This window comes from Taudactylus pleione, unplaced genomic scaffold (genome assembly GCF_031769625.1).
Source record: "Taudactylus pleione unplaced genomic scaffold, aTauple2 ptg001020l, whole genome shotgun sequence".
In the NCBI taxonomy this organism is placed as follows: Eukaryota; Metazoa; Chordata; class Amphibia; order Anura; family Myobatrachidae; genus Taudactylus; species Taudactylus pleione.
Window position 1 is genome coordinate 371997 of NW_028285421.1, and position 14194 is coordinate 386190.

A 14194-nucleotide genomic window follows, 5' to 3' on the forward strand; every position below is an offset into this window, starting at 1 on the left:
CTAAGGCTATTACATCCATCACTCTCCCTGTATGTCACCCCTCTGTACACATTGCCTCCTCTTTACTCTACTCCCCTCTTATATACACACATGAGCTTTTCCTATATCACTCCATGGTATCTTCTCTAAGGCTATTACATCCGTCACTCTCCCTGTATGTCACCTCTCTGTACACATTGCCTCCTCATTACTCTACTCCCCTCATATACACACATGAGCTTTTTCCTATATCACTCCATGGTATCTTCTCTAAGGTTATTACATCCGTCACTCTCCCTGTATGTCACCCCTCTGTACACATTGCCTCCTCATTACTCTACTCCCCTCATATACACACATGAGCTTTTTCCTATATCACTCCATGGTATCTTCTCTAAGGTTATTACATCCGTCACTCTCCCTGTATATCACCCCTCTGTACACATTGCCTCCTCATTACTCTACTCCCCTCTTATATACACACATGAGCTTTTCCTATATCACTCCATGGTATCTTCTCTAAGGCTATTACATCCGTCACTCTCCCTGTATATCACCCCTCTGTACACATTGCCTCCTCATTACTCTACTCCCCTCTTATATACACACATGAGCTTTTTCCTATATCACTCCATGGTATCTTCTCTAAGGCTATTACATCCATCACTCTCCCTGTATGTCACCCCTCTGTACACATTGCCTCCTCATTACTCTACTCCCCTCTTATATACACACATGAGCTTTTTCCTATATCACTCCATGGTATCTTCTCTAAGGCTATTACATCTGTCACTCTCCCTGTATGTCACCCCTCTGTACACATTGCCACCTCATTACTCTACTCCCCTCTTATATACACACATGAGCTTTTCCTATATCACTCCATGGTATCTTCTCTAAGGCTATTACATCCATCACTCTCCTTGTATGTCACCCCTCTGTACACATTGCCTCCTCATTACTCTACTCCCCTCTTATATACACACATGAGCTTTTCCTATATCACTCCATGGTATCTTCTCTAAGGCTATTACACCCGTCACTCTCCCTGTATATCACCCCTCTGTACACATTGCCTCCTCATTACTCTACTCCCCTCTTATATACACACATGAGCTTTTTCCTATATCACTCCATGGTATCTTCTCTAAGGCTATTACATCCATCACTCTCCCTGTATGTCACCCCTCTGTACACATTGCCTCCTCTTTACTCTACTCCCCTCTTATATACACACATGAGCTTTTCCTATATCACTCCATGGTATCTTCTCTAAGGCTATTACATCCGTCACTCTCCCTGTATGTCACCTCTCTGTACACATTGCCTCCTCATTACTCTACTCCCCTCATATACACACATGAGCTTTTTCCTATATCACTCCATGGTATCTTCTCTAAGGTTATTACATCCGTCACTCTCCCTGTATGTCACCCCTCTGTACACATTGCCTCCTCATTACTCTACTCCCCTCATATACACACATGAGCTTTTTCCTATATCACTCCATGGTATCTTCTCTAAGGTTATTACATCCGTCACTCTCCCTGTATATCACCCCTCTGTACACATTGCCTCCTCATTACTCTACTCCCCTCTTATATACACACATGAGCTTTTCCTATATCACTCCATGGTATCTTCTCTAAGGCTATTACATCCGTCACTCTCCCTGTATATCACCCCTCTGTACACATTGCCTCCTCATTACTCTACTCCCCTCTTATATACACACATGAGCTTTTTCCTATATCACTCCATGGTATCTTCTCTAAGGCTATTACATCCATCACTCTCCCTGTATGTCACCCCTCTGTACACATTGCCTCCTCATTACTCTACTCCCCTCTTATATACACACATGAGCTTTTTCCTATATCACTCCATGGTATCTTCTCTAAGGCTATTACATCTGTCACTCTCCCTGTATGTCACCCCTCTGTACACATTGCCACCTCATTACTCTACTCCCCTCTTATATACACACATGAGCTTTTCCTATATCACTCCATGGTATCTTCTCTAAGGCTATTACATCCATCACTCTCCTTGTATGTCACCCCTCTGTACACATTGCCTCCTCATTACTCTACTCCCCTCTTATATACACACATGAGCTTTTCCTATATCACTCCATGGTATCTTCTCTAAGGCTATTACACCCGTCACTCTCCCTGTATGTCACCCCTCTGTACACATTGCCTCCTCATTACTCTACTCCCCTCTTATATACACACATGAGCTTTTTCCTATATCACTCCATGGTATCTTCTCTAAGGCTATTACATCCGTCACTCTCCCTGTATATCACCCCTCTGTACACATTGCCTCCTCATTACTCTACTCCCCTCTTATATACACACATGGGCTTTTTTCTTATCTATACACACTGACAAACATCATTAAACTGTTGCCATAAAATCTTTCATACACCTCCTAGATCGATAATTATCTCTCCTTCTATTAGTTTATTAAACTCCTCATATGTTTACTGCCCCTTTCTCTCTGCGTGTTGCTGTCTATCGCCCACCTGGGCCACCCCAACAATCTCTGTAACATATTTCTGCCTGGCTCCCTCACTTCCTATCCTCAGACATCTCCACCATCATCATGGGTGATATCAGTATCACTACTGACAGTCCCCAATCACCTCATGCTTCCAACATACTCTGTAACCTCCTCTCTCAGCCTCTCCCAAAGTCTCCTCTACTCATCAGGAGGGTCACTGCCTTGTTCTGCTAAAACCAAGGAGGAACTAGAAGAGGTTCTCTGTCACTGATGTACATGTATAATATATAACTTATTGTTAGCTGTAACATGTATAGATTATATACAGTCAGTGATATAATACAGGAAAGAGAATTAGAGATGTGAATATAGAATGAAGCGTATGTAATAAGGAAATTCTGAGCCGTACGGCCCTACCATTACTTCCTCATATTTATGTATATATATACACGTGTCTTTCTCACTTGTTATATATTGTGATAATAAATTCTTTATTCATAATCCCTCAATATTGATCAGCGTTTTATTCTCTGTACTTTTATGTCTATTTATTTCACATTCATTGGTGATCCCAAAACATCTTCCATAGGGATTATTATCAGATTCCTTCACCAGTACATACAATTAGCCAGAGTATAATGTTTTATACAGTGTATCATTTATTATACTCATATGTATACTGTATCTATTCTGCAGCTCATATACACTCCGTGGTGTCTACAATGTATCATTTATTATACTCATATGTATACTGTATCTATTCTGCAGCTCATATACACTCTGTGGTTACTACAGTGTATCATTTATTATACTCCTCATATGTATACTGTATCTATTCTGCAGCTCATATACACTCCGTGGTTACTACAATGTATCATTTATTATACTCCTCATATGTATACTGTATCTATTCTACAGCTCATATACACTCTGTGGTTACTACAATGTATCATTTATTATACTCCTATGTATACTGTATCTATTCTGCAGCTCATATACACTCTGTGGTTACTACAATGTATCATTTATTATACTCATATGTATACTGTATCTATTCTGCAGCTCATATACACTCCGTGGTGTCTACAATGTATCATTTATTATACTCCTCATATGTATACTGTATCTATTCTGCAGCTCATATACACTCTGTGGTTACTACAATGTATCATTTATTATACTCATATGTATACTGTATCTATTCTGCAGCTCATATACACTCCGTGGTGTCTACAATGTATCATTTATTATACTCCTCATATGTATACTGTATCTATTCTGCAGCTCATATACACTCCCTGGTTACTACAATATATCATTTATTATACTCCTCATATGTATACTGTATCTATTCTGCAGCTCATATACACTCCCTGGTTACTACAATGTGTATATTATTATACTCCTCATATGTATAGTGTATCTATTCTGCAGCTGATATACACTCCGTGGTTACTACAATGTATCATTTATTATACTCATATGTATACTGTATCTATTCTGCAGCTCATATACACTCCGTGGTTACTACAATGTATCATTTATTATACTCCTCATATGTGTACTGTATCTATTCTGCAGCTCATATACACTCCGTGGTTACTACAATGTATCATTTATTATACTCATATGTATACTGTATCTATTCTGCAGCTCATATACACTCTGTGGTTACTACAATGTATCATTTATTATACTCATATGTATACTGTATCTATTCTGCAGCTCATATACACTCCCTGGTTACTACAATGTATCATTTATTATACTCCTCATATGTATACTGTATCTATTCTGCAGCTCATATACACTCCCTGGTTACTACAATATATCATTTATTATACTCCTCATATGTATACTGTATCTATTCTGCAGCTCATATACACTCCGTGGTTACTACAATGTATCATTTATTATACTCATGTATACTGTATCTATTCTGCAGCTCATATACACTCCGTGGTTACTACAATGTATCATTTATTATACTCCTCATATGTATACTGTATCTATTCTGCAGCTCATATACACTCCCTGGTTACTACAATGTATATATTATTATACTCCTCATATGTATACTGTATCTATTCTGCAGCTCATATACACTCCGTGGTTACTACAATGTATCATTTATTATACTCATATGTATACTGTATCTATTCTGCAGCTCATATACACTCTGTGGTTACTACAATGTATCATTTATTATACTCATATGTCTACTGTATCTATTCTGCAGCTCATATACACTCCGTGGTTACTACAATGTATCATTTATTATACTCCTCATATGTATACTGTATCTATTCTGCAGCTCATATACACTCTGTGGTTACTACAATGTATCATTTATTATACTCCTCATATGTATACTGTATCTATTCTGCAGCTCATATACACTCTGTGGTTACTACAATGTATCATTTATTATACTCATATGTATACTGTATCTATTCTGCAGCTCATATACACTCCGTGGTTACTACAATGTATCATTTATTATACTCATATGTATACTGTATCTATTCTGCAGCTCATATACACTCCGTGGTTACTACAATGTATCATTTATTATACTCCTCATATGTATACTGTATCTATTCTGTAGCTCATATACACTCCGTGGTTACTACAATGTATCATTTATTATACTCATATGTATACTGTATCTATTCTGCAGCTCATATACACTCCGTGGTTACTACAATGTATCATTTATTATACTCCTATGTATACTGTATCTATTCTGCAGCTCATATACACTCTGTGGTTACTACAATGTATCATTTATTATACTCCTCATATGTATACTGTATCTATTCTGCAGCTCATATACACTCTGTGGTTACTACAATGTATCATTTATTATACTCCTCATATGTATACTGTATCTATTCTGCAGCTCATATACACTCTGTGGTTACTACAATGTATCATTATTATACTCCTCATATGTATACTGTATCTATTCTGCAGCTCATATACACTCTGTGGTTACTACAATGTATCATTTATTATACTCCTCATATGTATACTGTATCTATTCTGCAGCTCATATACACTCTGTGGTTACTACAATGTATCATTTATTATACTCCTCATATATATACTGTATCTATTCTGCAGCTCTTATACACTCCGTGGTTACTACAATGTATCATTTATTATACTCATATGTATACTGTATCTATTCTGTAGCTCATATACACTCCGTGGTTACTACAATGTATCATTTATTATACTCCTCATATGTATACTGTACCTATTCTGCAGCTCATATACACTCTGTGGTTACTACAATGTATCATTTATTATACTCATATGTATACTGTATCTATTCTGTAGCTCATATACACTCTGTGGTTACTACAATGTATCATTTATTATACTCCTCATATGTATACTGTATCTATTCTGCAGCTCATATACACTCCGTGGTTACTACAATGTATCATTTATTATACTCATATGTATACTGTATCTATTCTGTAGCTCATATACACTCAATGGTTACTACAATGTATCATGTATTATACTCCTCATATGTATACTGTATCTATTCTGCAGCTCATATACACTCTGTGGTTACTACAATGTATCATTTATTATACTCATATGTATACTGTATCTATTCTGCAGCTCATATACACTCTGTGGTTACTACAATGTATCATTTATTATACTCCTCATATGTATACTGTATCTATTCTGCAGCTCATATACACTCTGTGGTTACTACAATGTATCATTTATTATACTCCTCATATGTATACTGTATCTATTCTGCAGCTCATATACACTCCGTGGTGTCTACAATATATCATTTATTATACTCATATGTATACTGTATCTATTCTGCAGCTCATATACACTCTGTGGTTACTACAATGTATCATTTATTATACTCCTCATATGTATAGTGTATCTATTCTGCAGCTCATATACACTCTGTGGTTACTACAATGTATCATTTATTATACTCATATGTATACTGTATCTATTCTGCAGCTCATATACACTCTGTGGTTACTACAATGTATCATTTATTATACTCCTCATATGTATACTGTATCTATTCTGCAGCTCATATACACTCCGTGGTTACTACAATGTATCATTTATTATACTCCTCATATGTATACTGTATCTATTCTGCAGCTCATATACACTCCGTGGTTACTACAATGTATCATTTATTATACTCCTCATATGTATACTGTATCTATTCTGCAGCTCATATACACTCCGTGGTTACTACAATGTATCATTTATTATACTCCTCATATGTATACTGTATCTATTCTGCAGCTCATATACACTTTGTGGTTACTACAATGTATCATTTATTATACTCCTCATATGTATACTGTATCTATTCTGCAGCTCATATATACTCCGTGGTTACTACAATGTATCATTTATTATACTCATATGTATACTGTATCTATTCTGCAGCTCATATACACTCCGTGGTTACTACAATGTATCATTTATTATACTCCTCATATGTATACTGTATCTATTCTGCAGCTCATATACACTCTGTGGTTACTACAATGTATCATGTATTATACTCCTCATATGTATACTGTATCTATTCTGCAGCTCATATACACTCCGTGGTGTCTGCAATGTATCATTTATTATACTCCTCATATGTATACTGTATCTATTCTGCAGCTCATATACACTCCGTGGTTACTACAATGTATCATTTATTATACTACTCATATGTATACTGTATCTATTCTGCAGCTCATATACACTCTGTGGTTACTACAATGTATCATTTATTATACTCATGTATACTGTATCTAATATTAAAAATTTTCCAGTAAATATGTGTGTAATGGGGCTATTGTAATGAAATTGTCACCAAATGTCAGCAACAACCCATGCAATCCATACATGTAAAGAAATCAAACCATAGATGTCCCTTAATTTATGTGCAATAATGTGAAATGACAGAGGGAAAAAGTATTGAACATGATTACTGAAATGTATTTAAGCCTTTGTTGGTAATGACAGCTTGTATGGAGAAACTAGCCGCATGCATTGCTCAGGTGTGATTTTGGCCCATTCTTCCACACAAACAGTCTTCTAATCTTGAAGGTTCCGTGGCCTCTTCTATGAACTCTGGGCCTGATTCAGACCTGCTCGCTAAGCCGCGTTCGCTCAATATGGGCAAAATGCGCCTGCGCGAACCAGTCTGTGCAATCAGGAGGTGATCGCTTGTAGCCCGCAGGCAGGCTGATACTATGAATGAGATAGCGCTGTTTGCGGGTGGTAACGAGAAGGTCCTGGAAAACGGGGGAGTGGATTTGTGAATGCAGGCATGTCTGAGCGTCAAAACGTCGTTCTCTGGGCGTGCATAATTAGCATGTCAGTGTCATTGTACATGTCACCTGGTTGTATTTCAGCCTGCAGTGCTTGCCGTGGGTTAGGGTCTACCTCAAGGGCTGCGAGCAGCTCCGATGGCTCTCGATGTTACTGATTAATCACACACTTCCTGGAGATGACGTGTACTAAGAAAGAAAAGTGAGCGTCATTTTACACCGGTATGTGAGCATTCTGCCGTCGCTCTCTAAGACAAAGAGTGCATCCTTTAGCCAGGCAGTGTGATCGCGGAATCTTGGCTGCGAGAGAGCGCAGTTTAGCGTCCGGGTCTGAATGAGCTCCCCTGATCTTCAGTTCCATAGATTTTCAATTGGATTCGAGTCAGGTGATTGGCTGGGCCATTCTCGCAGCTTTACTTTCTGTATCTGAAACCAATTTAGAGTGTCCTTGGCTGTGTTTGGGGTCATTGTCTTGCTGAAATGTCCACCCTCGTTTCATCTTAAGCATCCTGGTAGATGGCAGATGTTTATCAAGAATGTCTCTGTAAATTTTTCCATTCATTCTTCCTTCAATCATATGAAGTATGCCAGTACTGTATGCTGAAAAACAGCCCCACACCATGCTGTTCCCACCTCCAAGCTTCACTGTTGGTATGGTGTTCTTGGGGTGATGTGCGGTGTAACTTTTCCTCCAAACATGGTGTGCATTATGGCATCCAAAGAGTTCATTTGTGGTCTCATCTGACCAGACTATATTCTCCCAGTATTTTACAGGCTTGTCCAAATGTTGTGCATTTTCTTCAGCAATGGAGTCTTGCATGGTGAGCGTGCATACAGGCCATGCTGGTTGAGTGCATTACTTATTGTTTTCTTTGAAACAATTGTACCTGCTAATTCCAGATCTTTCTGAAGCTCTCCACAAGTTGTCCTTGGCTCTTGGATAACTCTTCTGATTATTCTTTTCACTCCTCTATCAGAAATCTTGCGAGGAGCACCTGGTGGTGAAATTATGTTCTTTCCACTTCCGGATTATGGCCCCAACAGTGCTCACTGGAACATTCAGGTTACAAATCCCTCTGTAACCAATGCCATCAGTATGTTTTGCAATAATAAGGTTGTGAAGGTCTTGAGAGAGCCCTTTGCTTTTAGGCATCATGAGATGTTTTTTTGTTTGACAACTTGGTATTGAGACACCTTTTTGTAGGCCATCAGTTGGGACTGAACCAGCTTATATTAATTTTTATCTAATTACTGATAGATTTTACCTGGCATCTTGGCTTTTCATTCCTTTTAGCATCTCTCTTGCTTCATGTGTTCTATACTTTTTCCCTGTGTCATTTCACAATATTACACATAACTTAATTTATGGACATCTATGGTTTGATTTCTTTGCATGTGTGGATTTCATGTAGCTGACACTTGGTGAAAATGGTGAGAAAAATGTTGATGTGTTCAATACTTATTTTACATGCTGTATAATATATATATATATATATATATATATATATATATATATATATACCTACTAGCTTTTATTCACTATTGGTGATTATATATGATCACTACATCACTGTATACCTACTAGTGTTTATTCACTATTGGTGTATATGATCACTACATCACTGTATACCTACTAGCTTTTATTCACTATTGGTGATTATATATGATCACTACATCACACTTTACACCTACTAGCTTTTATTCACTATCGGAGATTATATATGATGGCTACATCGCACCCTACACCGACTTTTATTCACTATTGGTAATACACTACATCAGTTTATATAAAATCACTCACAAGTTTAATGCATTCATTTTTCCCTGTATCAGTTATATAGTAATTGATGTATATACACCAGTCAATTATCACTCACTAAAAAATTTGTATTGGATCACTAGGGGTTGTTTCACAATTATAATGATTTATTTTCACTAAGTTATAATTATCACGTAGTTTTGCACTGACGATGAGACAATGTAAATATAATGCAATTCACTATATATTACCACCATATCACATTTTACAATTTATAAATATAGATTAATTTGGTTTCAGATACATAGAGTATTATCAATGCACTAATATTTTTAGTATGACAGGTATAAATATATAGAATTATTTTATATTTGTATATATATTTTTCATATTGCTAAATAGGTTTACTGTAATGAAAAATTATGTTGATATAAAATTGGGACAATACATTGGCTGTAATGATTAATGCATAATTATTTACACGTTTTTCTAATTTTATAGATTTATATTACGTTATATTTATTTATACAATTATTGATGGGTATAGGAGGTTAATTGGACACTATTGAAAATATATTTCTGTATATATTTATTTTTGAATCTTGTTAATTTATATTCTATTATTCCTAGATCCCATAAATTAATATAATTGAAATATATTTTAGGGATATACAGAGATGAATTGTGGGGAATATCTATATTGTATGATATGAGCATTGAGAATGGTAAGGTTTATTAGTTGTACACAAATAATGCTGAGGATGAGTTATAAATAATATAAATTACAGTGAACTACAATAATCACATCAGTAATTGCCTAAATTGAGTGAGAACACTTTTTGATGAGAATATTCTGTGATTGATTATTAAGGTCTACATTGAAGACACGCAGCAATAGGCTCCTTTTATTGGTTGATGAAAATCTTTTATGAAATACGTGTTGCATTGTGATTGGTGGAATTTCTATCATGGTGAGATAAAAGCCGGGGCTGGAAGGACAATCGGCTAGCCATGAGAGAGCAGCTGTCTGTGAGACGTACGTCAGCATAGCACCGGCTGTACAGAGTCCTACTGATAATAATGTCTATGTGACATCTCCCTTTATCCAGTGATAACCAGAAAGCACTAAGTCTGCCTGACTAACTAGCAGACGGGGCAGCTGCACAGTGCAAAGTAGCGACTGCAGCTGAACATATAAGCGCTATGACTGCTGCATAATGAGAATGTCATTCTAATTATACAGCATAACAGATCCCTGTCTGATTGTACAGGAACATACATGTAATGTGCGGGGAGCAGGTAATGTAAGGAATATAGACTGGATCCTGTATACGTTTGGTAGTACAGTCTCCTGCACAACCTCATATTACATTCATTTCCCAATTATGTCACTTGCTGCTATTATATCAGGAAATATAAATACATGATCTAACTGTACACAATGTGGCTGTGATGTAATCAGATGACAGATTACACAGGTCTGCAAAATTTAAGGTATTGAAAGCTTTTTTAATAATACTTTTATATTCTTAATAATACTACTGTGTACATCAAGAAATAGTATATTAAAAAAATGACATCACATTTCCCTTTCAGGAGGTTACATACAGTCAGGTGCATAAATGGGACATTGACAGAATTTTCATATTTTGGGCTCTATTCACCACCACAATGGCTTTGAAATGAAACAAACAAGCTGTGCTTTACCTGCAGACTTTCAGATTTAATTTGAGGGTAATTACATCCAAATCAGGTGAACGGTGTAGGAATTACAACCCACTTAGTTATTTCACTTTGTGTATTACCACAGTTAGTTGCCCCCCTGGCTAGCTGCCCCCTAAGACTGAATGGTAAGATATAGTATGGCTGATAAGACACAGGCCTACATCTGAGCCAATTGGTCAGCGGAATGAAATGCAGAGTGATGAAAGGACATACATAGCACTGTGTGTGTGTGAGTATATAACAGGCAGTGTGCTACTATAATCTATGTGTCACTGATCCTCATCACACACAGGTAATAACAATTACAGCAACTCATTACATCACATACATATAACATCAGATGGAAGATGTGATGTTCTCCACGATGGACTGACATTGGGAATTTGTCACCACATGGTTCTCTTGGCTAGAGTACAAGGAGACCGATGATTACTTGCTTTTGGGTAACAACACAAAAGACATCTTTCCCTCCCTGTTCTGTCCTTTGTCTGTTCCGTTCTGTAGTCCATGACTGTGTAATATATACTTTCCTTTTATTATAGGTCGATTGTTGTGTGAAATTGTACCAATGTTTTGTCTACTGATGGCGCTGTGTATTGTACATTCTACTATTGCTGGTACTCAAAATACAACAGATTAACCAAAATATTTGAAGCTTTTGAATTATTTAAAGTATTGTTTCACGTCTATCAACTCATATTTTTTTTATGTATTATTTGATGTCTAACACGATTTGATTTATATGTAAAACATTTCCCACACTCAGGACATGGAAATGGTTTCTCACCTGTGTGAGTTCTCTGATGCTTAATAAGATTTGATTTTACTGTAAACATTTTTCCACATTCAGAGCATGGAAAAGGTTTCTCACCTGTGTGACATCTTTGATGTCTAAGAAGATATAGTTTGTCTCTGAAACATTTCCCACAGGCAGAGCATAAAAATGGTTTCTCACCTGTGTGACATCTTTGATGTGCAATTAGACTTGATTTTGCTGTAAAACATTTCCCACATTCAGAGCATGGGAATGGTTTCTTCTCTGTGTGTGTCATCTGATGTCTAACAAGAAGTGAATTATTGGTAAAACATTTCCCGCACTCAGAGCATGGATACGGTTTCTCACCTGTGTGACATCTTTGATGTATAACAAGAACAGATTTTACGGTAAAACATTTCCCACACTCAGAGCATGGAAATGGTTTCTCACCTGTGTGACTTCTCTGATGTGTAACAAGATTTAATTTCTCTGTAAAGCATTTCCCACACTCAGGACATGTAAATGGTTTCTTACCTGTGTGATGTTTCTGATGTCTAACAAGATGTGATTTAAGTGTAAAACATATCCCACAATAAGAACATAGAAATGGCCTCTCACCTGTGTGACTTCTCTGATGTCTAACAAGATGTGATTTATGTGTAAAACATTTCCCACACTCAGAGCATGTCTGGTGCTTTGCACTGGTCTTAGTTGGTTGATTATTAATGACTTTTGTGTTCTGTTGGGCATCTATAGAACAGGACAATATTTTATCTACTGCAGTAGCTGTAATAGGTGTACCACTATCTGAGGTATCAGGAGAACATTCCCCATAATCAGAGGGATCAGATGACACATGTGCACTGTGAGGTGCTGGGTGTATAATTGTGGTGTTAGGGGTTTGTCTTAGAGAATCTCGGGTGAGGTTGTGATCTTCTCTGTCACCATCTGTAGATAAGATGACATGTCCCTCTGAGATCTTCCTTCTGTTACAGCCATCTGCTGGGAATAAAATAAATATATGAAAAAATTATTGTACCATTGTGTCATGGTACAATGTATAACGATCACATATTGTGCTATGCTATAGTTATCACAGGGGTTACATGTTTATTCTAATACAAAACATAAATACAATCGTTGTTGGCATTGGCCCCACCACCACAAACCTGGGTACATCTAGCAATCCAAGCACAAGGCCTTCAGTAAAACATTTAAGCTTGCAGCCCAGTATCAAGGTTCTTCCAAGTATCTATATTGTATATGCATCAAACACCACTAAACTGCTGGTAACATGTGCTCACCTCCCAGATCCAAGTTCTAACGCCTAAACAAGCATAGGCTAGTGAGCCACACACAAAACAGCCTCATATTGGCATGATTGACAGCATTCAGGACTTTAGGCACAATTTTGAAACAAAATAAAATAGGCCAGTGCTGGGTGTTACCCATACGTTACATGGTACCAGCCGCGTGGCGATAGGTTTTTGTTTCACAATTGGCTTCTGTAGCTGGGAGGTGAGGAAGATGTAACTACAAGTTAGTGGTGTATGAAGGATCATTCATGGAGTAGGAACTCCTGATGCCGGACTGCAAACTTAAATGTTTTGAGCAAAATATGAACAAATCCCTATACTGTCCTTTGCTGGATACACACAGATTCTAGGGATTGTTACTGTCACCAACCTCCTGTTACTGACTCCTTCCAATGCCTCCTGGGTGGTGTTGGCTAATTGCCACTGATCTCTCACTGTGGACCAGTCTGCACAGGGTATCTGGCAGAGGGACTGAGCTTGGAGACACTGGGCTCACACCAGAACAGCTGGGAGTAGTGTTTGGCACTACTCTGGTAGTCACAGGATACGAGCAGATACAGGTGTCTAAGGCAATTGGATATTTATTGCTCATAGGATTTGTCTTTACAAAGACAGTTACTCCAAAGCATACAAGGTGTTACACAGGTTCTCTCCTGTCAGATAGTCAGAGCGTATACACCTTACAGAGCCACATCAGTTCTTTACATACAGAAATGTGTCATGGGCTGGGTTACTAGGATTTGTGTACTCGAACTGGGTTGAGTGACAGAGACACCTGAAACAACGGATAGTTGAAATCTGGAAGGTTTAATGT

The 14194-nt window shown here is 37.3% G+C and overlaps 2 protein-coding genes across 2 annotated transcripts in view; one reads left to right on the forward strand and one right to left on the reverse strand.

The window, feature by feature from the left end:
* Nucleotides 1-14194, reverse strand: part of LOC148454248 (uncharacterized) — a 60689-nt gene that overhangs the window by 43570 nt on the left and 2925 nt on the right. Inside the window, exon 2 of the mRNA XM_088461135.1 lies at nucleotides 12079-13066. Coding sequence (XP_088317261.1) covers nucleotides 12079-13066 — 988 coding nt within the window. The remainder of the gene's footprint in view (nucleotides 1-12078; nucleotides 13067-14194) is intronic.
* LOC148454249 (uncharacterized) overlaps nucleotides 1-14194 on the forward strand; it is a 236274-nt gene that overhangs the window by 12594 nt on the left and 209486 nt on the right. The window lies entirely within an intron of this gene.